Here is a 22,893-nt window from a genome sequence, read left to right on the forward strand (position 1 = left end):
GTCTTTCTGCTTGGGCAAGGACAGGCACAGGTGAGGTTTTAAACACAGGCTTAAAATGCCTTTCCCCACACAGGATTTAAGGGGTCTGGCTCACAGGTCCCTGTCAGACGCACACGAGGCAGAAGGTGCGTGGAAAGACCAAGAAGAATCCAAAGAAAGTGCAGCTTGAACAAAACCTTTTTCCCTAATAATACCAAGTTACACCAACCGCATTTGTTTTGTTACTTTATTGAAAGTGGCAGATCCCTTGCAACAGTTTTAAAAACCTAAAACCATCGTTGCTTTGAATACTGGACAAAGTTTGTGGGAATTGTTTCCTTTAAAAAGTTGACTCATTACACTGCAGTGCATGTGAGTACTAATACAAGGTACCTTATTGACACAATTTGCTACCGTCACGAACAGCAACTTCAAAAGCAGCAGGAGCCCCTCAGCCGCCTGTGCCGGCTGCAGCCTCCGCCTTCCCCCAGGACGCTCCTGTGTGCACCTCCACCCTTCTCCTGACCAGAGGCAATGGGTTTGTTGTGCTCCTCACGACCGCAGGCTCCGGACATGCTCCGGACGGCTCCCGCAGCCGATCCAACAGCAGCTCCTCTTCCCTGCTGGAGACGTTTGCGGAGCGGCCGGGCCTGGATTTATCCACCGGAGAGGAAGAGCAAGGGAGGCTGCGAGCTGGAGCGAACGCCGCACGCTGCCAGGAGGGGACGTGAGGTCTTTCTGAGCTGCTTTTAGCCCAGCGCTTCCAATCCGCAGGTCTGAATCAACGTACCAAAAACCAAGCCTTGTAACCAACCGAGTGGCCTGTCTTTTAAAAACCTGCTGAACAGCCGGAACCTTTGTTCGGGGTGGCTTTGGGGCGAGCACCAGCATCCACACAAACACCCAGGCACAAAGATCTGCCTCTCTAAGGTCTTGCTGACTTAACGGGAATATCTTTACAGTTAGAGAGCAGATCTCTGAGCAACCAACTACCATAAGTTATTTTCATAAGTCTATTTTTCTACACCTTTAAAGTACAGGTTTAAGCTCTGTGCATTTACCTGGATTAAAGATTTGCTTTATAAACTAGTATTGTACAGAAAGCAAAGCTGGTTGGGGATGGCTCTGCTGGAATACCTTGAGCAGCCAACACGGCAGCAGATGCTTTAGCCTCTGCCAGCAAACAGCAGCATGGCTGGTGAAGCCGAGCAGAGCCCCGGCTTCCACGAGCCGAGATCCCAGACTGAAAGAAGAACTGGAAAGAGACAGCAGAGAAGAAGGGGAAGGAGCCTGGGTCGGCTTTTGTGACCCAGCACCCACAGCACAGGGACACCGTCACTGCCACCCGTTCAGACCTTTCTGCAGAGGGCTCTCGCCTCAAGAACTGCTACACAACGCTGACCTGCCGTGGAACTGAAGCCCCGTCAGCACCTTCGCCTGGTGTGGTTTTTTAATCCTGCAACATTTGGGCACGCGCTGTGGGGCACGTACTCAGCTTAGAGACCCCACCTGCCAAACCTGCGCATCCAGTTGCTTCAGCTGCAGAAAGCAGCAGCAAAGGAACTCCACCAGCTCCCAAAGCAGCCGCAACCCCTTTGCCTTCCAGTCCCTGGAGACACAAGGCAAGTTCTGCTGTGGCCTGAATTAGATGAACCAAGGCCTAACAGAGAATGATGTCCCAGAGCCATAAAAAGAACAGTCAGCAAACCCCAAACCTGTCCTGTGAACCCACAAGCTGGGAGAGAGCAGCAGTGTGGGCTGCTCCACTCCAAAGCTTCTTGTTGCTAGTGCGTGAAGGGGTTGGATCAGTCCTCCAGAACAACGAGAGAGCTGCTCTAACGTGCGGAGAGCTCAACCGCACCTGCGCTCGCACGCAGCTGCTCACAAACGCTTCTTCAGGAAGGGCGGGAGGCCAGACCCATCAGACTTGCCTTGGAAACATATCTCAGTGGAAGAGTCTCCCTCTTTTCCAGCAGCCAGGCATTGACCAATAACAAGCTGTGAATCAAACCAAGCCAAAATGGATACATCCATAGGGTAACAATTAAAAACTGCACTGATTACATGGTAAAAACAATTAGACCACCCATCTCGGGTTCTGCAAAAGGTCTAAATTGTACTTGCGTTGCAAACCCCACCCTGGGTTATCATGGAAACACGTATAATATGAAGGCTCTGAAATGTTCTGGAGTCCGTAACACAACGTTACATCCAACAGCAGATGGTGGTCGGGATTAGAGATGTTGTTCTCATGAAAGAGCGGCAGGGAACGGGTGTCAGCGGGCAGAGCTGAGGTGGTTCCGACTGTGTGAAAACCTGCAGGGAGGAACAATGGGGGGAAATCGGTCACACTGGTGTGGCTGGACCTGTCAGTCCTGCTCCCACTACCAAACTTTCTAGATAAAGAAGCCTTGAAAGAAAAATCCAGTACTTGAGCAAAAAGCCAAGGCGGCACTTTTCTCACGCCGTTAAGATTCAATTTTAGGCTAACGAGAAATTCTGAGTGTAGTGCTTTGCAGTAAGAAATCACCCAGGGTCTCTGAGGTGTTGCAAGGCTCCAAAAACCAGTCTCTTGCCCGATGCGCCGCTCAGCAGCGCTGTTTCCAGGCTGACCGACGTGAACAACGCTGAAACAGCTGCACCCCACACACATCTGTGAGTCCCTCCTGCTCAGAGGCTGCAGGCACCACCAGGACACTCTCTGTGACCTCTGTGCCTCAGCCAGAAGAGACAAGAGCATTCTCCTTCCAGCTTTAGGCGATTATTTGATGAGGGTTCTAACCACTCCTTCACTGGTTTAGTAAGTAATTCACTTCAGGAAAGGGAGTTTCCTGCTCCCCGAGGCTGGGCAAGCAGTGACTGGCTGCACATCGTGCTGTAGATCACATTTCTTGCCATGAAACGCAGAAGCAATCCTGATGACATTTTGCATAGTCCTTGCTACCTGGGCCATGGGACCAGCAGGATGTCATATACAGATATATGCAAGAGGAAGGTGAACAACAGCATCTTTCTGTGCTCTGCAGCATTCATCTACACTACAAAAACCTGTTCAGTGTGAGAAGGGACTTCTGAGGCAGGAAGAACTGCTTCTGTTACATGACAAGCAGTTCAACGCAGTGATTTAGGGACTGTCAGGTCAGCTGTCATCACTATTCGCTTTTTGGGTGTCTTCAGTGCTCCATGCCAACCTTACGCAGCCACGGGGTAGGAGCGCGGCGCAGCTCCGCCCCAGAGGACGCTCACCTTTGTACCCGCTCCACCATGTGTGCGATCAGCTTGTCCGAGATGCCTGGGCAGGACTCCTCGGCCAGGCTGAACGCGTTCTCCAGCTCCTCCATGGCTCCCACGTTGCCCCCGGTCTGCTTGTGCTTGTCTTTCAGCTGCAACCCAGAAACAAGGCGTTAGCTCCTTGCAGAAAGACAAGCAGTGCAGGACAGACGTGGAGTCCCTTTCAGTGGGACCGCACAAGGGTGCAGAATGACACCCAAGTTCTTCTTTAAAAAGACACGAATAAAGAAGAGATCTTTTTGTAGGTCAGGAAGACAGAATTCCAATGTCTGGAGTTCAGAATTTCTTCCAGGTGCTAATAGCGATTCAAGTCCTTAACAAACAGGTCCTGGAGTACTCTTAAACAGCATAAATTATATTAGAAATGGATCAGCAGCCCCAAAAACCCAAAAGTAGTAAGAGAACAAAAAACTCCAGCTATATCTGAACCAGTGTTGTCACCTTCGCTGCTAACAACAGCAGCCAGGCACACACAAAGGCTTGCTGACAGGCAGGGCAGAAAATACCATAACACCGGGAGTTAGTTACCACCACTTCTAATAACCACAAAAACGTCTGAGTTGCTTTTAGTGGCTGGAAGGCCAAGGGAGACTACAGCCACGCTGCAGATCTGGAGCCACTCGGCCTCAATTGCTCCTCCCCGAGAAAGAGCTTTTCGCAGGGGAGCAGGGAATGGAACCACGCTCCAGGACCTCCACGGGCAGCACCCGACCCGGGTGAAAAGTCTCCACTTGCATCTGTCACGGTCAGCACACCCCAAGCCAGCCATGAGTCGGCCTGCACATGGTTCCAATTGGAACCAGCTAAACCTCTGGCATTAAGGAGCTCCTGACAGGTCACGGATGCTGAGCCTGAATGATCTCTCATTGAAAACACCAGTCCCATCCTCTGCAGCATTTCCCCAACTCCTTCACACAATCAGCTGGTGTGACAGCCCCTTCCTGACCGTGCCTCATTACACAGCGAGCTGAACACAAATCAAACCTTTTTGTTGAACAGGCAGTGTCTGCCAGCTAACCACTGTCCAGTTCAATTAAGCTCCTGTTAGGCTGTGCTGATTAAAGGGCTTTACATAAGCCTCAGAGTTGTTTGCCTACAGTTCTGGGATCAGCCTTTCCTGTTGCTGGAGCTCACCTTTTCTCCATGGTGCAAACAGCAGGACAATGAGAAAGCCGGTCCCCAGCTGGAGCCGTCCCTGTGCTCCATGCCCTCCGCTGGACACAAGAAGAGCTGCTGCCTCTTCAGTGGGGTAACTGCTGACTAAGGCAAAGCTGTGGGAGCAACTCGCACACACCTCTGCTCGGCCAGAAGTGGCCGGGGCCATGGAGGGCAACTCAGTTGCACATCAAGGACACAGATTTCTTAGGCCAAAAATAGCTGTGATGCTAAAGCCAAGGATTTTATTTGATGTCTACCTGATCAAGGACTGCCTGCCCCAGAGCAGAATGCAACACAGGGTCCGTCGAGCAGCTAAGCTGCCGGTTTCTGATCAGCCTTTGATGCCGAGCCCTGACCTTTAGTTGGCCTGGCAGCCTGTGGTGTGTGCAGTCTGTGTGATCTGCTGCTTTCCAAGGCAGAGCAACTTTCTGGGGACGAGCAGGGGCTCGAGAGCAGCACTGCACACAGCCTGCAGCGTGGCTCCTATCCACTGCCCGGCCCTCTCCCCCCGCCCCTGAGCGGGCAGACACATTTCCAGCTTCACAGTTGCCCACATCTCTGTTAATGACCCACCATGGGTCATTTTCAGTATTAACACACACAGGCAAGGCATATAAAAGACTATGAACAGCATCTCTGTAAGATTTCAACTCAAAAAGCCTATGAGGCACTAATGCGATGGTGAGAAGGGGAAAGTCTGCTGTTGGTAGGAAACTCACACTGAAAAGAACAACAAGTGTGACCAGCAGTGGAGCAGATTTCCTTCCAGCCCCCTCCTACTGCATACAGAAGGCAGGTTATTTCACAGACTGCCCAGAACCTTCCCTGCACCTGATTCTACTGCGTGGGATCAGCGGAGAAGTCTAATCAAAGGAAAGGAAGACCAGCAAATCTGGGGCAAGGGAGTCAAACTAGCGGAAATGAAAGGCCCAGGAAGCCACTTCCCGCCTGGAACTGGCGCAGTGAGTTGGAAATGAGAAGCACGAAGATATGCTCATTGGTTTGAGAACTCACAGCTCTGAGAATCTCCTCCCCTAGAAGGCTCCTACAGAGAAAGGACTGAGAACCAGATGTCAGTGATTACGCTGCACGGACAAACTGCCTGCATCAGGAACCAACAATATTTTTATCCATTTTTATCTCATAGTAGACCAAGACCATCTGCCCTATGCTCTGACCTCTGGAAGTCAAGCCCAGTGGAGTAGAGAAGAGGCCAGTTAGCTAAACTCTCAATTTCCAAAGCGGTGCTGTCTCAAGAGTATCGCATGCCTGCTTTTCGGAACAAGCTCTGCTTCCTGCCCTGCAGCAAACTCTCTTTCTACATAGCACTAAACCTGAGGAAAGAAATTTAAGTCCAGAGACTATGCCTGAAAAAGCACAGCTCTCTGCTCTGGAACAGCATCGGAACTGAGAAAAGAGCAACTCGTCAGGAGCAGAAAAAGGGCTGCTGTCTGGGTCAGCTATTTCTTCTGAAGCAGAACCTCCTTTCCTACACTCCTACTGGAAACAGCAACTGAACTGTGTAGCCAGTCATCCCCTTATGATTATCATCCTCTTCTCCTCCCTTTTAAAACATCACCCAGCTGGAAAAACAATTAGCTCTCTGCTGATACAGACACTACCCCATCACTAATGGTAGCTTCTACAGCAACTCCACATCCCCACCCAGAACACAAGGAAGGGAAACAGGGTGGATTTTCCAAACTATTTCCTGTGTCTCTCTTCCACAGGCCATGCAGTAGGTCACTCCTTGGCATGCCAGCAATAGCAGGCATGCACAAATTAAGAAGGTGGCCTAACAACGGGCAAAGCCAGCTCCTGTTTAAATCCACCCACGTTCCCCTCAGCAACTCTGCTGTGGGCAGCAGCACCCAGCGTGGGGACAGGGAACAAGCAGAGCCACAGCAAACTCCAATTCCTGCCCACCCTGACATGAGCTGCACGTCAGCCAGGGACACGAGAGGCCAGAGCTGCCACTGATAAGAAACCAGTTCTCTTAGGCCTTGTCCTCGCCAGCAGACACCGCAGTAATGCAATGCTGCTAGGAACACGCTCGTATTGGAGAGGACACTCAGGGACATATTCACTTTGCTAACACAGGGCATAGACCTTTGAACAGATGCACAACCCCTTAACCCCACTACATACCTTACCCCACCTCCCTTCTCCAAATCCTTCCCAGTTGCTTACCCATATCAGGCATCTCTTCATCTCCAGCCACCACAGACACCAAGAAGGTTCTACTCACCTCCCCAAAAACTGGGTGAACAAGCGTGGAGAGACACTGTGACCGTGGTTGCCTCTTGATGGGCTCAGTAGGCTAGAAAGCAACATGAAAAATGTTACAAGCACAGGCCAAGGCTCCCAGGGCACACAGACTGCCAAGCCTTCAGTAAATCCGCAGCACGTTGGCGGCAGTGCCCCAGCACGCCTCAGGAAAGGCACAAACCGCAGTACCCTGACAATGGGGAAGAGGCAACTCTGGGCCACTAGCCCTTGATACCAGACTAAAGTAAACTTTAGAGCACAAGCGGCTGGTAGCTTCCACGAGACCCTCAAGAGCTTGTGTTAGTTCAGTCCACTTCCGAAGGCACTGATGGCAAACAAACCTTCTGGGAACCATGAAGAGCCATTCCTTTGTGCAGCTTGCTTAAGGAGTTGGGGCGAATCGTTGGTGGGAATGTCCAGATTGGACCTTGGTCTCCATCTTCTGTGTCCACATCACTGCAAATGAAAAGGCGATGGTCAAGACAAAGCCTCAGCTCCACACACTGGGTGTTTTACCCGCGCATTTCCACAGCCACAAGCTCTCCCTCCCAACTGCCGTATCACCGCAGGGCTCCGGGCGTTTCCCTGTCCCAGAAAAGATCCTAAAGAGAAACCACTACAGCACCACAGAGATCTAAGCCAAGTACTACAGCGTATTTCCAAATCACCACAGCTACCTTTCTGCTCTAGCCAGCATAAGGACAGTTTCAAGCAGTAGTTAAATTTAGGAGAACTTCAAGACAATCCAAGCTCACAATTTGAGGGGCCAGGCTTAGATGTTGCAAGCCAGCTTCCCAGAGTCCTTGGTCACTTGAGTCACTGCCACTACAGATGAAGAGAAGCTCTGTGACACCAGCCAGGCAACAAAGCGCCCTGTCCTCACCCGAGGAACATATCCTCCCCACCAGTAGCAAAGCTACAAAAACTACAAATACACAAACACACACAGCTGTTGCAACAGCTACTAACACCTGTAGCTCTTTGGAAAGTTGATGTGTTTAACTAAATGTGCACCAAGAGCCTTGTTTTACTAGTTATGCACAGTCTAGACATTTCTTGTTAGTACTTCTGATTCCTTACACTCAGCAAAGAGGCTGCGCTGCTTAAGGCTAGAACAGAGTGCCAGGTCCCAGCGCACAGGAGGTCACAGACACACTCTTCAGTCACTTGCTCCCACAAGCAGACACTCACAGGGCTCCCTGAGCTTCCGCAAGATCCCCAGCGCAGGCAGGAAAAAGCACAAAAGGACCCGTGCTGCTCGCAGTGGGCTGTCCCAGGGCGTGCAGCGTACAGCAGGGACACCCCACGCACAGAACACGTACGTACATATCTGAATCGCCAGAGCTGGAATCTTCTCCATGGCCCTCTGACTTCCAGCGCTTGAATCGATCTATCAGCTCCATTAGGAATGAGGTTTTCTTGGTGTAGCGTGTGATGAACTTGTGCTTCAGCAACTCTTTAGCTGTCGGCCTCTGGAGCAAATAAGGAAAGCATGCAATACGTAACCATCTCTGTACATGAACCATGCAAGCGTACTGACTTCAATTCTTGCCAGACTTGCCCGCCCTTTCCACAAGCTCAGTACTTTTTTCTCTTCAGGAGCCTTGCACCAAAAGCTCTTCCTGCTAAACGAATCTTTGGCCTCTGCGATTCACAGGGGGACAGCAATACTCACAAATCTAGGATCCTTATTGAGGCAGGCTTCCACAAACTCCTTGAAGGGCTTGCTGTGGTGACCCTCAAGTGTTGGAGGGTTATTTTTGGGGATCAGGAAGAGAACCCTCATAGGATGCAAGTCAGAATTTGGAGGCTCTCCCTTTGCTAACTCAATGGCTGTAATTCCGAGGGACCAGATGTCTGCCTGAAAGAAGAGCAAGAACAGTAACAGCACAGAGCGGCAAGGAGCAATCTGCAACATGGAAGCATGCAGCTTTAGCACAGCTGAAGGGCTGATCGCATAAAATCATATACGGAGTTTCACATCTCATAGGCAAACGTCTCCATCAGACCTTGAACTGTAACAGGAAAACATCATTCTTGCAACAAACAGCACTTACAATCCCTATATAAACCCTAGCACCATCTCATACACAGTAGCAATCCTGCTCCCAGCTCACCTTGAAGTCGTAAGCAGATTGTTTGATGACCTCTGGTGCCATCCAGAATGGAGTCCCAACAAAGGTGTTTCTCTTGATTTGCGTGTCCGTCAACTGTCCAGCCACCCCAAAGTCAGCCAGTTTCACATCTCCTTGTTCCGAAAGTAGCACATTGGCAGCTGTTCATGCAAATAAGCATTAAGGCCACTGGTTTCTGAATCATCTCCAGCCCACACAAAACTGAATACTGAGAACAGACCTCCCGTGGCATCCGCCTTTGACCCAGAGAAAACCCTCAGCTGGGATTTCCAGCCTCAGACTCATTCTCGTGCTCTGACCTCTGCTGTGTAACATGGAGCAAGTTCGTACGCCTGGCCAGATCAGAAGGGGAATATTTCTAGGGTAGGAGCAAGGAGCAGATGTGAAGGGCCACACAGTCCACTACATGTGATTCACGGCCCCACAAAGAAGAGAGGGTAACGTGGCCCAAGGCACCTCAAATGGTCTCAATTTTTTTTCAGAGCAGCATTCAGCACAGGTTAAATAGAAGACGTTTCTAAATAGCTCACAAGTCCTGGTCTTGTACCGATTCCCATTCACTCAGGTTAATACAGTGGCATTGTTCAGTTTTTGGGATGCTTGTTTTTTTGTTTGGGTTTGTTTGGCAGGACTTTTCATTCCAAGAGAGACTCTACCTACAAACTTTCAGCACTTCCCTACTCTGCTGGCGGCCAACAGTCCTGCACGGCCTGCAGCACTAGACACCTGGTGTCTCACACACACAATGGAGTCTTTTCTACCCATCTCCCTGCATGAGGTTTCTCTGCTTTGCTTGTTCCCACTTCCTGCAGAGGGTCAGAGCAGTTGGCCACGTCTCCGCAGCACCGTCCCCTCATCCTCCCGCTGTCCTTCGATGCTCCGTGCTCTTCGGGAGGCAGATGCCAGGTCTCCCTACACTGCACACAGCCAATGACTATAAAAATCAGGCGCGGGATAAGCTGAGACAAGCTGCCCTGATTTTCTAGGGCTGTGAACCCTGTGTGAGGACAGCTCACCTTCATGGTAAGTTACAACCTCGATAACCAGCACACACGGGCTCCAGCACTAAAGCAAATATCCAGACATAACTGAGAGCTAACATCTGAGCGTGCCCTTCACCGACTCCTTTGCTTTAGCCCCCTGCCTGTCCAAACTACAAATATCAGAAAAGAGCTACAGATCCCTACTGTTACTTAAACTCTAAAGACATGAAAAACATGAGTTGCAGTAGACTGACAAGCATCAGATTTAGAAACAAGCAACCCAACAGGAAAAGCAGCACTAACAAACAGCCTTTGAAACCTCTCATATTATTGCTGTATAATACTTCTGAATCTTATGGTAGTAACTTCTCTTACAAGAAAGAGAGCCCAGCTATCCACTCTTACCTTTGATGTCCCTGTGGATCTTCCTCTCAGAGTGTAGATAATCCAAACCTTTTAGGATTTCTCTCAGGATAGTAGCTATGTAAGTCTCCTCAAGGGGTCCTGGCTTCAGCTGATAAAGAGGAGAAAGATGATTTTTAAGGAGGGTGACTGATGCCTTGGATTTTCCAGTCTCTCAGTTTGTTACTTGGGAATCTTGGCTGAACAGGTCACACTCTGCAGGAAGCACCTATTACACTCCTGATGCACATTCCGCAAGCAGAACGCTGGACTTTGCACCTGGCAACACTAAATGGAAAACTTTTGGGGGATTTTCTGTTAGTCTATTAAAGGCTTCCCCAGCAAACAGCAGGATGCTTATCTCTCGCTTTGGCTTGGAAATACAGTGGTGAAGAGAATATCTGAGCAGATTCTCTTGTGCAAGTCTCTGCTAGCATGCAAGAACTGAATTTTAGCCACTGAAATAGTCTGGAGACAACTTCTTCCCTCTGGCTGCGGAGTATTGTGTTAAAGCTCTTCTCCTTTCAATCCCTTCCCAAAGCAAGCTCAGCCTTCGCAGTGCAGTAACTGAGGTTCTGACACTGAGTTCTGCTGCTGACAGCCTCCCACACACGCTTCCTCCAGGTCAGTGCAGGCTCGGCAGCTTTCACTATATGACCTTAGTTACTGCTCTGGAAAAATAGGCTTTATTATCCTAAGGAGAAAAGCAAAATTCTGTGACAGAATACAGCACAGCAGAACTTTGCCCATGTGTTTATTCTGCATTTGCATTCCCTCAAAATCTGGAGTAAGTTGTATTATCAAATACCCGAGAATCCTGATTGTAGACCAGTTCCCTGCTGAGCTTGATGCCACGCAAGCACTAAACAATATCACAAACTCTTTGCAGGCACAGAGCTTTGATTAGGGGAAATATGGATTTGCACTGCTCAAAACCAACTGGTTGCTGTCACACATCAATTCACTGGCTCTTCCCATTGTAAAGCAGCAGAGCGTGCTAGAGAGGAGTGCTTTGACAGCTGAGCGCCGTGCAAACATTCCCTCTGTCCTAGGACACAAAACAGCAGCTTGTCTGTCCTGCAGTGCCTACCCTTCCAGCACAGGGCTGTCAAAAAGATGGTATGTGGCAAGTGAGTGTCTGGCTTAAGGACATTTCACAAACTAAGGTTCCAGCCAACATTTTTCATGGTCCAGAGCTCACCACGTACTTACCAAATCCAGGGCTGAACCTCCTCCTAGATACTCCATGATTATCCACAGCTTAGTGCCCTGCAAGCAAGAGCACAATCAAGAACAAAGACACTAGCAAAAGCAGGGAGAAAAGTGAAACACTCCATAGGCAGCAAGACACACGAGTAGTCCTGTACGCAGTCCAAGAGAGGCTGCACACTACAGCTCTCAGAAGCTTATGGAGGGAGCTCCCAGCTCTCTCTTTCCTGCTGACACATCACTGTAACAGCAGACCTGCCACCAGTACATTTCTCTCTCTTGGTCTGCAGTTTTATCTGAGCAAGCTTAGTGCCCCTATAGGCACCAGACTACACAGCCCAAAGATATATGCATATTCTCAGGTTGGAGACATTTAACTTCACTCCATCAGATCTAGCACATCTCATTCTTGACAATGACAGGGGAGCTTTGGAGCCTTTGATCTCATTAACACAACTGCCAGCTTGAAGGGCATGATAAACAAGACACTCTTGTACTCCTCAAGAGAAGAGATTTCCAGACTGAGATTCACAGTGTCCTGGTAGGAGATCAGAAGCAGATCCATGCAATAGCTTGCATTATGGCATTATGGCCTTTGAAAAATACGTAGGGAATAATCGGGATCCAAAGAGGTCAGGAACTGTTTGCTACAGACCCAGTGTTACATGCACCTCCAGCAGCCGTCGTGCAGAGGCCGCTGCTGGTCATCACTACTCGTGGCTTGCATTGGGGACTCCTAAACAGCAGCTCAATGGCAGCAGTATCAGCCCTCCCACAAAGACTCGGGTCCTGTTCTCATCAGTTCTGACAAAATGATGATCACAACATCACAAAGTACAGTTTCAAACTCCTCTTTTTTCCAGAGGCATAAAGCCCTCAGTGGTACTACCTTAAAACTGTGGCATTTTGGGAAAGTATTCCACAAACTTCCTTTCAAGAATGGTCAAACTGAGGAGAGATCAGCATCTTCAACAAATAATTTTCTCTCCAGTGAAGTGCCCTCCTCCTGGGATCACACTGTACCAGGCACCTCATTTCCATGTGCTTGGTGAGTGTCTTAAAGCCCAGCTTCCTATTAAGGCCACAGAAGGGCAGTGAGCAGAGCCACTGCTGCTCCTGCTGCCACTTGCAGCTCGGGCACCTTTCAGCGCTGTGTGCCACCATCAGCTGCAGCACCCACAGAGATGCCGACCCCATTCCCAAACTGCTGGCAAAAGAGTTGCCATGGCTTTGTCCTACCTTCAAGTAGGAGCCATAGTACCGGGTGATGTAGGGACTATCACACTGGCTGAGCACCGTAATCTCCTGCTGAATGTCCTCAATTTCATCCTCAGCCTCCTCCAGGTCAATGATCTTGATAGCAACTACTTCCTTGGTGCGGTTGTCAATCCCTTTATATACTTCACCAAACGATCCTTTGCCGATCCGCTCCAGCTTGGTGAACAGCTCCTCAGGATCCACCCTGGAGTGCTACACCAGAAAGCAGAGATGAGAAAAATCCACTAAGTCTCACAGCACCTGCAGAGCACCAAAAATACCCACCTGTACAGCACATCCCCCTACCTGCGCATCTACTGCAGCATTTAATTCACCCAAAACTCACATATCCTAAAGGGTCTCCATGTGCTGAGAAACTTAACATAGAACACATGCAAGATGGGAGGACCTGAAGAAGTCTTTTACACAGGCTTTCTGTCCCTGCAGACAGTAGTGAGGGAGGAATGGGAGAGAAACCCAGAAGAAGAAAATCAGCAAGAACCTCTATGGAATGTAGCAGCTCCTTTGGGACAGGACTGCTCAACTGCGGGCACTAAACTTGCTCCATGAGTAAGCACTTGCTCACGCTTGAATAGAAGGGCAGGCATGGTGTACCAGAACCAGCCTTCTTTGGAAGATCTGGATGAGAAAATGGGCACCAGCAAGAGGTCATCAGAAGTTCACATAGATGTTTCCCTAGTCTGCCTTCCTGCACTCAAAGACTGGAATGATCTGAAAGATTTTCACCCTTGCCTACTTGTTTGGAGAGTGAAATACTCCGGTAATATAAACACCAGTTCACGTCAGCCACTTCTCTGCTGCAGCCTGATGGAAACCCAGCACAGCTCTCTTCAGATGTTTGCAGAAGGAGCCTTGTGTTTTTCGGAAGGTCAGCAGCACAGAGGTCAGGTACCCGCCTGAACTAGAGAAGACAGGAGAGCTGAATGGACACCCCACCTGCTTTCCTGGAACAGCCTCTCCTTTTGTTGTCACGCCCAGATGGAAAAGAAAATATTGTTAGATAAGCACATCAACTGGGAAGACACTAACATGATCATCAACAGAGAAATACTGAGTCTTCAGAGTAACTCTTTATTAAGATGACTATGGCCAAGAAAAGGGAGAAATGAAAATTATCAAGTTCATTCTACTCAGCTGCAGGCCAGGAGGTCTTGCTCTGCTTCATGCTACTAAAAGGCTCCTTGTGCTTAGTTTCTCTGACTTTTAAAAAAATCAGTCTAGTTTAAAAAAAAATAAATAAATCTGGAAAATATGGCCTGACCTAGAGGAAGCAGCCAAGCTGTTACAGTGAGGTTCACACACCCAGAACTACCTGTCTCACCTCCAATACATCACCCAGAGGGACCACTCCCTCACAGGGGCCTTGAGCTGGCAGGGATTTTATCCGAGAACAGGGCAGCTGCATTTTTCCATCTAATACCGGTTCTAGCAGCAGGCCATCACTGCTTAATGATTAAGCCAGCCAGTCATTACAGGTTGTTTGCCCTCTGTGCCCAGGGCACTGCTGTATGGAGTTAAGCCAGGCCCAGAGTAAGCTTTACAGTCACAAAATCACAGAATCACAGCCCAAGATACAGAAGGATAAGCAAATATCCTTGTGCATCCATGGCAACACCCAAACAGGCTGTACTTCAACAAATGCAATGGAAACAGAGTGGAGGGGATACGCAGAGATGAAAGGAACTAGAGATACATACCAGGCACACTGGAAAGGAAGAGGATTTCAGCTTGAGAAATGCCATGAGCCAAGGAGAACGATGCCTGCAGCACAGGGAAGTCTTGCTACTCCAGAAGCAGCGCCCACCTCCTGACCAACTAACAGGAAGGGGCAACAAGCTGGCTCTGCCGTTCCCTTGCACAGTGGCCTACCACCCTGTAAAAATGCCACTTGCCACTCCACACACCATAGGAAGGGAGAAAAAGAAGATCGTCTCCTAGAAGCACTTGGCTCAGCTGGTAAAGGAAACGCTATCCACGTGAATTCTACAGGGAAGCAACCCTGCAAGAAAAGCTTCCTCCCCTCCCATGTAAGCAATTTTTTTCACGAGAAATGGCAAGGTGTAAGTTACTGCTCCCCTCCTCAGTCTGGCATGGCACATCAAAGAATCAGGACTGATTCTTCAAGAACAGGACATCAAACAGAAGAGCACTGGCTACTGCAGGCAGCTTTTTACCTATCAGACTCTGCAATCACAGACAGCTTCGTGAACAAGCTTCCATACCTTGATGTCAGATTATCCCATTTTCTGTGGAAAAAAGCAGCTCTCGTAGGGACGGTGAGGGAGACAAACCTTCCTGATGAGCACATGGAAACTTTGCCCAAGGGACTCAGGAAAACAATACAACTCTGTTGAGCAGAAGAGACAGGCCTACTACCTTAGGCTGGAACACGAAACTTCTTTTGTAGGTACTTGATTTTCCTTCCCAGTACCTGTCACTTCAAAACTGATCTGGAAATGCTTCAGAGCTCTCAGGTGCAAGGACAAGAGTCTGACTCCATGGAGGGCCTGAGGATGTTTGCCAAGTTGCCAAAAATCACACAAATCATACCTAGCAACAGGCAGAACCTAGTGAGTGAGTATGGAACAAAGTGGTAGAGAGTCATTCCAGCCATGGCTCCAGTCTGCCGGACGCCTGCCACAGACCAGAGGCTGCTAAAAAATCTCTTCACTTGCTGCAAACACGGAGGAGGAAACAGGCCCGTCCTTGATTCAAGCAAGCCAGTGCCTGCCCAGTGGAACACCTTGTGAACTGCCACTGAGGGCACCACAGAACACACTGCGAGCTGGCACCTTCGTGCAAGCAATCCTGAACTCCCATGACAGACTAGGACAGATAAAATTATGCCAGTCTGCAGGACATCTGCTCTGAAGCTCTTGTCCATCAAAAGAGTCCTGTCTGAGCTGCCACATAGTAACTCACTGCTGATGAGCAGATGTTCCGATTCATGGGCAAAGAAGCCTCAGCACTCAGCAGAATAAATGCAGTTCTGGCAGGAGAATGTATTCTGTGTAGCCTGACTCTCCCTTACCCCAATAAATCGGCATCCATAGAGCACTGCAAAGAGGGGCGTAACACGCAGGATCTGCCCCTTTTCTAAATACAAACTGCTCTCACTGCCACTCATTAGAGAATTATCCTGGAAATGCACAGCTATGAACACACCTGAAAAGCTTCATTAGTACAAAGTAATGGCAGCCAGCTGAAATTCTTTACACCTGCATAAATCAGCACAGGTGTCCCAAAGAATCATTTTGGTTGGAAGAGCCCCTCAGGATCATAGACTCCAAGCATTCCCCCACCCCTGGCACTGCCCCATGTCCCTGAGAACCTCATCTCCGTCTGTCCAACCCTCCAGGGATGGTGACTCCAGCACTGCCCTGGGCAGCCTGTTCCAATGCCCCACAGCCCTTGAGGAAGAAATTGTTCCCCAGATCCAACCTCAACCTCCCCTGGTGCAACTTGAGGCTGTTTCCTCTGGTCCTGGTGCTTGTTACTTGAGAGAAGAGGCCAGCACCTTCCACACCACAACAAGAAGAAGGGTTGTTGCAACAGGACAAGCGGTGATGGTTTTAAACTAAAGGAGGGAGGTTCAGGCTGGACATGAGGAAGAAATTGTTGTCCCAGAGTGTGGTGAGAGCCTGGCCCAGGTTGGCCAGAGAGGTGGTGGCTGAACCATCCCTGGAGACATCCCAGGCCAGGCTGGACGAGGCTCTGAGCAACCTGAGCTGGTGAAGATGTCCCTGCTCATGGCAGGGGGGGCACTGGGGGAGCTGGGGAGGTCCCATCAACCCAAACTATTCTAGGATTCTATGACGCTTATCAGCAACTGTCAACTTTGCAACTGCTCGCCAGCTTAGGATCTTTCCATCTTCTTCCATATTCACAGAACCCACCAGAGGTGCAAAACAGAGCTCCAGGACAGAGTGTGAAGAGCTACTGCTCCTTGTTCTACTACAACACGTAAAGCCTTTAAGGGATGGTCACCTCACATTTTACTTGACTGAATGTCAGGTACACCGCAGTTCTGGAGCAAAAAGCCTCGTGCTATTTCTCCCCTATGAGAGCAGTCAGACACCAGAGATGGCTCAGTCAGGCATGAACAGCGCACAAAGTGCTGTCTTGGTTGTATGTGCAGGAAGGGGAGGCAAAAAGAGGGATGAGGACAATCTACTAGTAAGGTACTCTGCTTCTGCCCCCCAGGATTTAATCTCATACCCCAAGAAAGGAGGATGCTCTGTCATGACAGGTGTTGGGTCATTTGTCATCGCAATTAATGATGCCATGTTTTAAAACAGAGCAACTCGCTGCAGACATCAGGAATTAAGAATTGCAGTGTGTTATGAGACAAGTCTGGCAGTAACACCAGCTGCTCCACGGGGAAAGAAAGGGTTCGGCAGCTCTGCCACCTCCAGCTAGAGACCTGATAGCCACAGCCTGTGAGAGGAGACTAGGGAAGGAAGGTAAATATCTACCCTCATTTCAAAGCTGTTAATTGGAAAGATAAGCTGCATATTGGGAACAGAAGCAAACACCCTTTGAACCAGCTCAAGGTCTTCTCTCTGGGCTGTGGCTGGCTGGAACTCGCTCTCAAAACAGTCACATTCAGCATCATGAGCAAGAGTCACACCTGCATCTGCTGCATGAAACACGGAGAGGTGCTTAAACCCTTTTGGAAATGAGAGTTCCTCAGTCTGAAGTAGTCAGCATCAGAATCACTGTTCTATGTGGCAGAAGTTTGTAACAGAAAAAGACTGTCAAGGTCTCAATACTTTAAGAGCTGAAGCAGACTGGGAGTTTGGCAGCCAACAAAGGTTTATATGGAACTACAGCAGCATTTAGTGCTACTTCTGACTAGAACACTTTCCAACCAGCCAAACAAACATCATTTTCCTCTGCCAAACACAGTGGAAGGAGGAAGTTGGTTTTAAAAAACCTCAGCTACTGACCTTCTTTCCTCCACTGGCTCCTCTCCTCCCCAACTTCCCATCCATTATTACCCACTACACACTCATCTCTGGGCCACCACCAGAGATACCTGCAGCAGGCACTGTGCTCTCTTGGGGGAAATCAGCTTTGTACCTGAAAACATTTGAAAGCTTCCCTGGTTACAGGAAATCTGTGCACAGCTCTTTTCGACTGCTAAACCTGAGACAGTTTTCAACTTCTGTAGCATAGACAAGAGGGAAATTTGTGTTCAACCCTTTGAAGAACACCAATTTGTCTGAGACTCCCAACTGGCTTCACAGATAGTATTCTTTTGCTTCAAACGAGGGAAGCGTTACATAGCCAGAGACCTGAATGCCTCCTTCAAGGTCACATAAGGAACAACAAAACTAGAAACAGAGCTCAGGTCAGAGCTTTAAACACTGCAAATACATCATCTAGCAGAGAGAGCTCCCAACAGAGAGCAGAGGCCCACTGTGTGCTATGTACAAAGGGCAGCCAAGAAAAGAGAGAGACAACTACTGGAGGCAGGGAAACAGAGGCACAGAGGTAAAGCAGCTGGGGGATTTGCCCAGGGTAATCCTGCATGTTAGCAACAGAACTGGGAGCCAAAGCCAAGTCCAGCACCTCTCAATTTTCACAGCGCCTCCCACCACTCCCCAGCCTCTGGTGAACAGAACTGCAGGCCTGTTCCTCCTGCTCTTCCAGCAAGCCCCAGCTGCAAAGGCTACAAGGTCCCAGCAAGGATTCCTGAAGAAAGGACAACACAGGCTGCTTTCCTATTCCAGGTTCAGACTGAGAGTCATGGGATGACAGAACCAGAGAATGCCCTACATTTGCATAAAAAATTATGAGATGAGACCACCAGAACTCTGATTAGCTTCATTAGTGAACGTTGGGTACAAAAAAGCTTCAGAGCAACCTCTGCTGTAGCTACAGAACGCAGTTCTCAGCCCTAACCAGACAGTATCCTTTCCTATTCCTTTCATTTCCCTCCCTGTACCATGACTCACTCAAGCACTATATTTGCATTTAATTCCATACACACTGCAGGGAAACAGTTTATGTGAAAGACAGCATGCAAACTAAGATGCATTGCAAATCACTTCTAAATCAGAAAAGGCTTGGTGAAAGCATCATCTCAAATCACTAAGGCTTTTAGTATTAGAATTCTACACCTAGGAGCAGAACAGAAAAATGCCAAAAATTCTCACAAAACATGGTTTAACAAGACGTACATTCAGAATTGACATCTGCCAATAATAAAACACACCCCACAACCAAATTCAGAAGAAAGAAGATTCAATCCAATACTATTAATGTGGTTTAGCTTCTAGTCCCAAGCCATGACATCATCCTTCCACATTCCTCTTATGAAAATGTCATCATGACAACGGGATTTAACCGCATCCACTGAGGCTCACATCTCTCTCAGAATGGTTAAACATTCAGTACCAAATATCACTACCTTTTATGCATTAAGGTTACAAGCAACCTGAGGCTACTGCTATGAACACTCCAGTAAGGTATGTCTAGCACAGCCTGCACACACAGCTTTTCTGTTCCCATTTCTAGACTTCCCCCTCCCAAAAACAGAGAACAAATTATTCTGGTCTCCCTTAGAAGAGCAAAGTTAACTTCAGAGAAAGGCAGCACACCGGGCGAAGCATTCCCTTTCTATTTGGCTGGCAACCTAAAGCTGTCAGTCCAACGCCACCACAGACTAAGACACAAATCAATTGGCTAACAGGACTAAGCCAAGACGTGTGAAAGAGAGATAAAGAGTGGCAAAATGTGATTTTCTGGGGGTGTTATGTTTGTTCTTGATACAAGAGTTTAAAACAAATGTTCGCCACTTACCTGGCTGGCAAATTCTCTCAGGTGAGCCATGCCTACGGGATGGTCAGACATCCGCTTTGGCAAAACCAGGGAGGGTTGGGATGTCGTAGCACAGCGGGAAAGCAACGCTTTCTCATCCACCGGTCAACTGTGACAAGCAAGAACACAACAGCTCTGACTCAAGGTTCTTGGAGCCTGGCTCATGCCCCAAAAGAGCTACTTGCATCGTTTTTCACCTCGATTTGCAGTTGTCCTTGAACCTCAGCCCATTTTAAGTATGCCAGCCCCTCCTTGCAGACCCCATTTCTCAATTCTTTCCAGACATGCTCTCCAGATGTATCAAGAAACCCACTTTAATGATGTATTCTGACAGAGCCTCAGGCACCATCACCTCAGCTTGCTCCCAGTATTACAGTTGTCTCTCCAGCACCATCTCCTCGTCACCATCCCCAGTATTATCTTGACACCCCCTTCCTCCTCGTGCTCCCCAGCAATCCTCTGAGGGTTCCCCTCTGCTCCCCAGTACATCCACTTGCATAGCTCAGTTCCCAGCACCCTTCCTCCTCCTCCTCCCCAGGGAACCCCAACCCTACCCCACCCCGGGTACACCCGCCAGTGCTCCCCGGTTCTGCCCCGGGCCCCGTGCTCCTCAGCAACCCCCTCCACAGGGCTCCACAGCCGAAGAGCCCCGACCCAGCGCAGTCCCCTCAGGTCCTCTCCAGGGCTGCCCCACCTCCCCACAGCCCCCTCAGTGTCTCCCTGTCACGCTGCCCCACGGCCGCCCCCCGGCCCCGCTCTGCCGCCCCACCTCACGGACCCCCGCCCCGCCACGGCCTCCTCGGAGCGCCCCACGCCAGCCCCCTCCTCAGGGCCCCTCAGGCGGATCCCCGCCCCGCACGGCCCCTGGGGCCCTCCCGGTCCCGGGCGCCGCCGCACCTACGGCGAACGGTCCCCGCCCTCAGGGCGGCGCGGTGCCATGCCGGGCCCTGGCGCACGGAGCCGCCGCCGCGCCCGCTGCCGCTCCGGGCTGCCCTGAGACACCGAGCTCGGGGCGGGAGCGCCGGGAGCGGGGTGGGGAGGGCCGGGCCGCGCCGGGCCGGGCGCAACAACACGGCGCGGTGGGGGACGCGGGCCGGGAGAAGCCGCGCCGCGCTGCCTGCCGGGAGCTGTAGTTCCCGCGCAGTGCCGGCGGGCGGCGGGGCGGCCCCTGCGGACTGCAGCGCCCAGCAGGCGGCGCGACAGGACGCCAAGGGAGGGGAGGGCGCGGCGCCCGCGCGGGGGCTGCTGGGACGGGGAGTCCTCCGACGCGGGCGGCAGGGACTACCCATCCCAGCGGCCCCCGCGGCGCGGGCGGGGCCCCGGTGCCCGCGGCTGGGGGCGGGGCCACCGGGTCCTCCGGGCGCGCCCGCCAGCGCGGGCCCCTCGGGCCGGGGCTCACCCGGCAGCCCGCGGGGTGTCCGGGCCGCTCCGGCCTCAGCCCGGCGCGGGGGGGGCTCCGCTCCCGCCCGCTGTCCCCGTGAGGAGCCGGGAGCCCCTCAGCTGCCCAATTAATGTGCACTGCGATACAAGCTACAAAACACGTACCCGTCATTGACCAACCGACGTGATCAGTGCTTCCTGACCACCTGCGAAACGAGGGGATATTTCTCAAGTTTTAGATCCTTCCACACGACAAGAGGGACACAGAAGGTTAAGTGACACGTTGTTTAGCATCACAGAATCCCAGAATGTCAGGGGCTGGAAGGGCCCTGGAAAGCTCACCCAGTGCAATCCCCCCATGGAGCAGGAACACCCAGATGAGGTTACACAGGAAGGTGTCCAGGCGAGTTGGAATGTCTGCAGAGGAGGAGACTCCACAACCTCCCTGGGCAGCCTGGGCCAGGCTCTGCCACCCTCACCCCCAACAAGTTGCTTCTCCTCTTTCAGTGGAACCTCCTGTGTTCCAGTTTGAAGCAGAGTTTTTAGTTCATATTTAACTAATAATTAATAGATGTAAATAAGAAATGCAATAATTACAACTAACATAATCAATTATTTCTTAGTATCGATCTATGTCAAAATTTTCAAAAATTGTAACGCGTATGTAATAATTATGTGAATATAAGCAACGCAAGAGCATCCAGTGTTTGGAGCACTAATGGAGGATGATCCCCGGTGCTGATAAAATAAAGAATGACGCTTAACAGTGTAATTGACTCTGCTGTTAAGTTTATTTCTCCATTTCACCAGGGTGGGCTTTGCAAGGTTGGTTTGTTCTCCACATTAATTTTTTTCTCCGCGTTAAATGTCAGTGACCAATTCACGTTTTTAAACAACAACAAAATAATTCTCAGCAGCCCAGTTTCCAGTCAGCTTTAGCGCCAGGCTTGACGTTTCTTCCCCACAGCCGACAAAACCGACACAACTTTTTCCCCAGCTCCGGTGTGTCTGTCTGCACACAAATTGTTCTTCATCGGCTGCTGCTTCTGGTGATGAATTTGTGCTGCTTTCCTGAAGGGCTGTGGCAAGAGGAAGAGCCCTGAGAGGGCTGGGCCACGGCAGCAGCCCCTGGTTCTCTGCCCCCACCAAACCACCTGGTACTTGAGTGAAAACATCAGTCAGAGACTGGTATCAAATACCTCTGTAATGGGATAATACCTTAGTGTTTAAATGAACCGTATCTCGGCTGGAAGGTTTTCAACAAAGGGCTTACCTGTTGGATCCCTGGGTTGCTTGAGGTTTGGGGTTATAGCTGCAGGACCAGTCTTCTAGCCCCACAGACGCATCTCATAAACATCCCTATTCCAACGTCACAGCTCGTCTTAGGAGGTCCAGGAGCACATGGAGGAATCGAAGCTTCCTTGCGAAGGGGAAAAGGCAGGAGAAGGGAGTTCTGCTCCAGCAGGGGCCGAGGGCTGAGCGCTTCCCTCTTGGTACCACACAAGCCGCCTCAGAGCGGGGACGTCGTGAGTCCCTGTGTTTGTTACCCAGGAATAGTTCCACCCTGACAGCCCAGCTCTCATGAATTTAACGACGTAATTTCTTTCTTGGCATCAGGCAAAAGTCTCACAAAAAATACTTATGTTAATTAATGTGCCAAGGTTGACCACACTCCAAAAAGCTGCCTCGCTAAACTCACTCATAGATTTTAGGGCTGGTTGTGCAGTGTCAGGATAATTGTCTGGAGCTGCTAACAACTGCAGGGAGGAGCAGAAATTAACTTGTTTTGTCAGCTTAATTTATGTAAGTCTTTAATAAGGGTGATTAGCATGTAGGATTAGCATTGCAGACCCATCTTAAAAGGAATTGCAAAAGCTGACCAGCTGTTTTAGAGCTGGCCCAGAAGCACAGAAGACTGAGGGGGGGTTCAAGTGTAGGCTGATATTCCCCCTCATGTGGGACCTGTGGGCCACCTACTTCATAAC

General features: G+C 50.2%; 1 protein-coding gene across 1 annotated transcript; it reads right to left on the minus strand.

The window, feature by feature from the left end:
- Positions 1-259: 259 nt before the first annotated feature.
- STK25 (serine/threonine kinase 25) lies at positions 260-20,584 on the minus strand. The gene is made up of 12 exons (XM_080350099.1): positions 20,426-20,584; positions 19,511-19,637; positions 12,665-12,895; positions 11,429-11,485; positions 10,220-10,328; positions 8,814-8,971; positions 8,372-8,557; positions 8,023-8,168; positions 7,038-7,152; positions 6,677-6,748; positions 3,226-3,362; positions 260-2,295 (listed from the first exon to the last, which is right to left on the minus strand). Exons 2-12 carry the CDS (start codon positions 19,559-19,561, stop codon positions 2,256-2,258), a joined length of 1,302 nt encoding a protein of 433 aa, XP_080206225.1. The 5' UTR covers positions 19,562-19,637; positions 20,426-20,584; the 3' UTR covers positions 260-2,255.
- Between the last annotated feature and the right edge of the window lie 2,309 nt (positions 20,585-22,893).

This window comes from Nesoenas mayeri (genome assembly GCF_963082525.1).
Source record: "Nesoenas mayeri genome assembly, chromosome: 9".
NCBI classification, from domain to species: Eukaryota; Metazoa; Chordata; class Aves; order Columbiformes; family Columbidae; genus Nesoenas; species Nesoenas mayeri.

What these genes read in the sequence shown, in the direction of transcription:
- STK25 (XM_080350099.1), bottom strand. Translation starts at nt 19,561, where the DNA reads ATGTCTGACCATCCCGTAGGCATGGCTCACCTGAGAGAATTTGCCAGC. An exon ending in AATCTGCTTACGACTTCAAG is followed by an intron (nt 8,558 to 8,813) that starts GTGAGCTGGGAG and finishes CTCTTCTTTCAG; the next exon opens with GCAGACATCTGGTCCCTCGG. An exon ending in ATGGTGGAGCGGGTACAAAG is followed by an intron (nt 2,296 to 3,225) that starts GTGAGCGTCCTC and finishes TCCTCCCTGCAG; the next exon opens with GTTTTCACACAGTCGGAACC.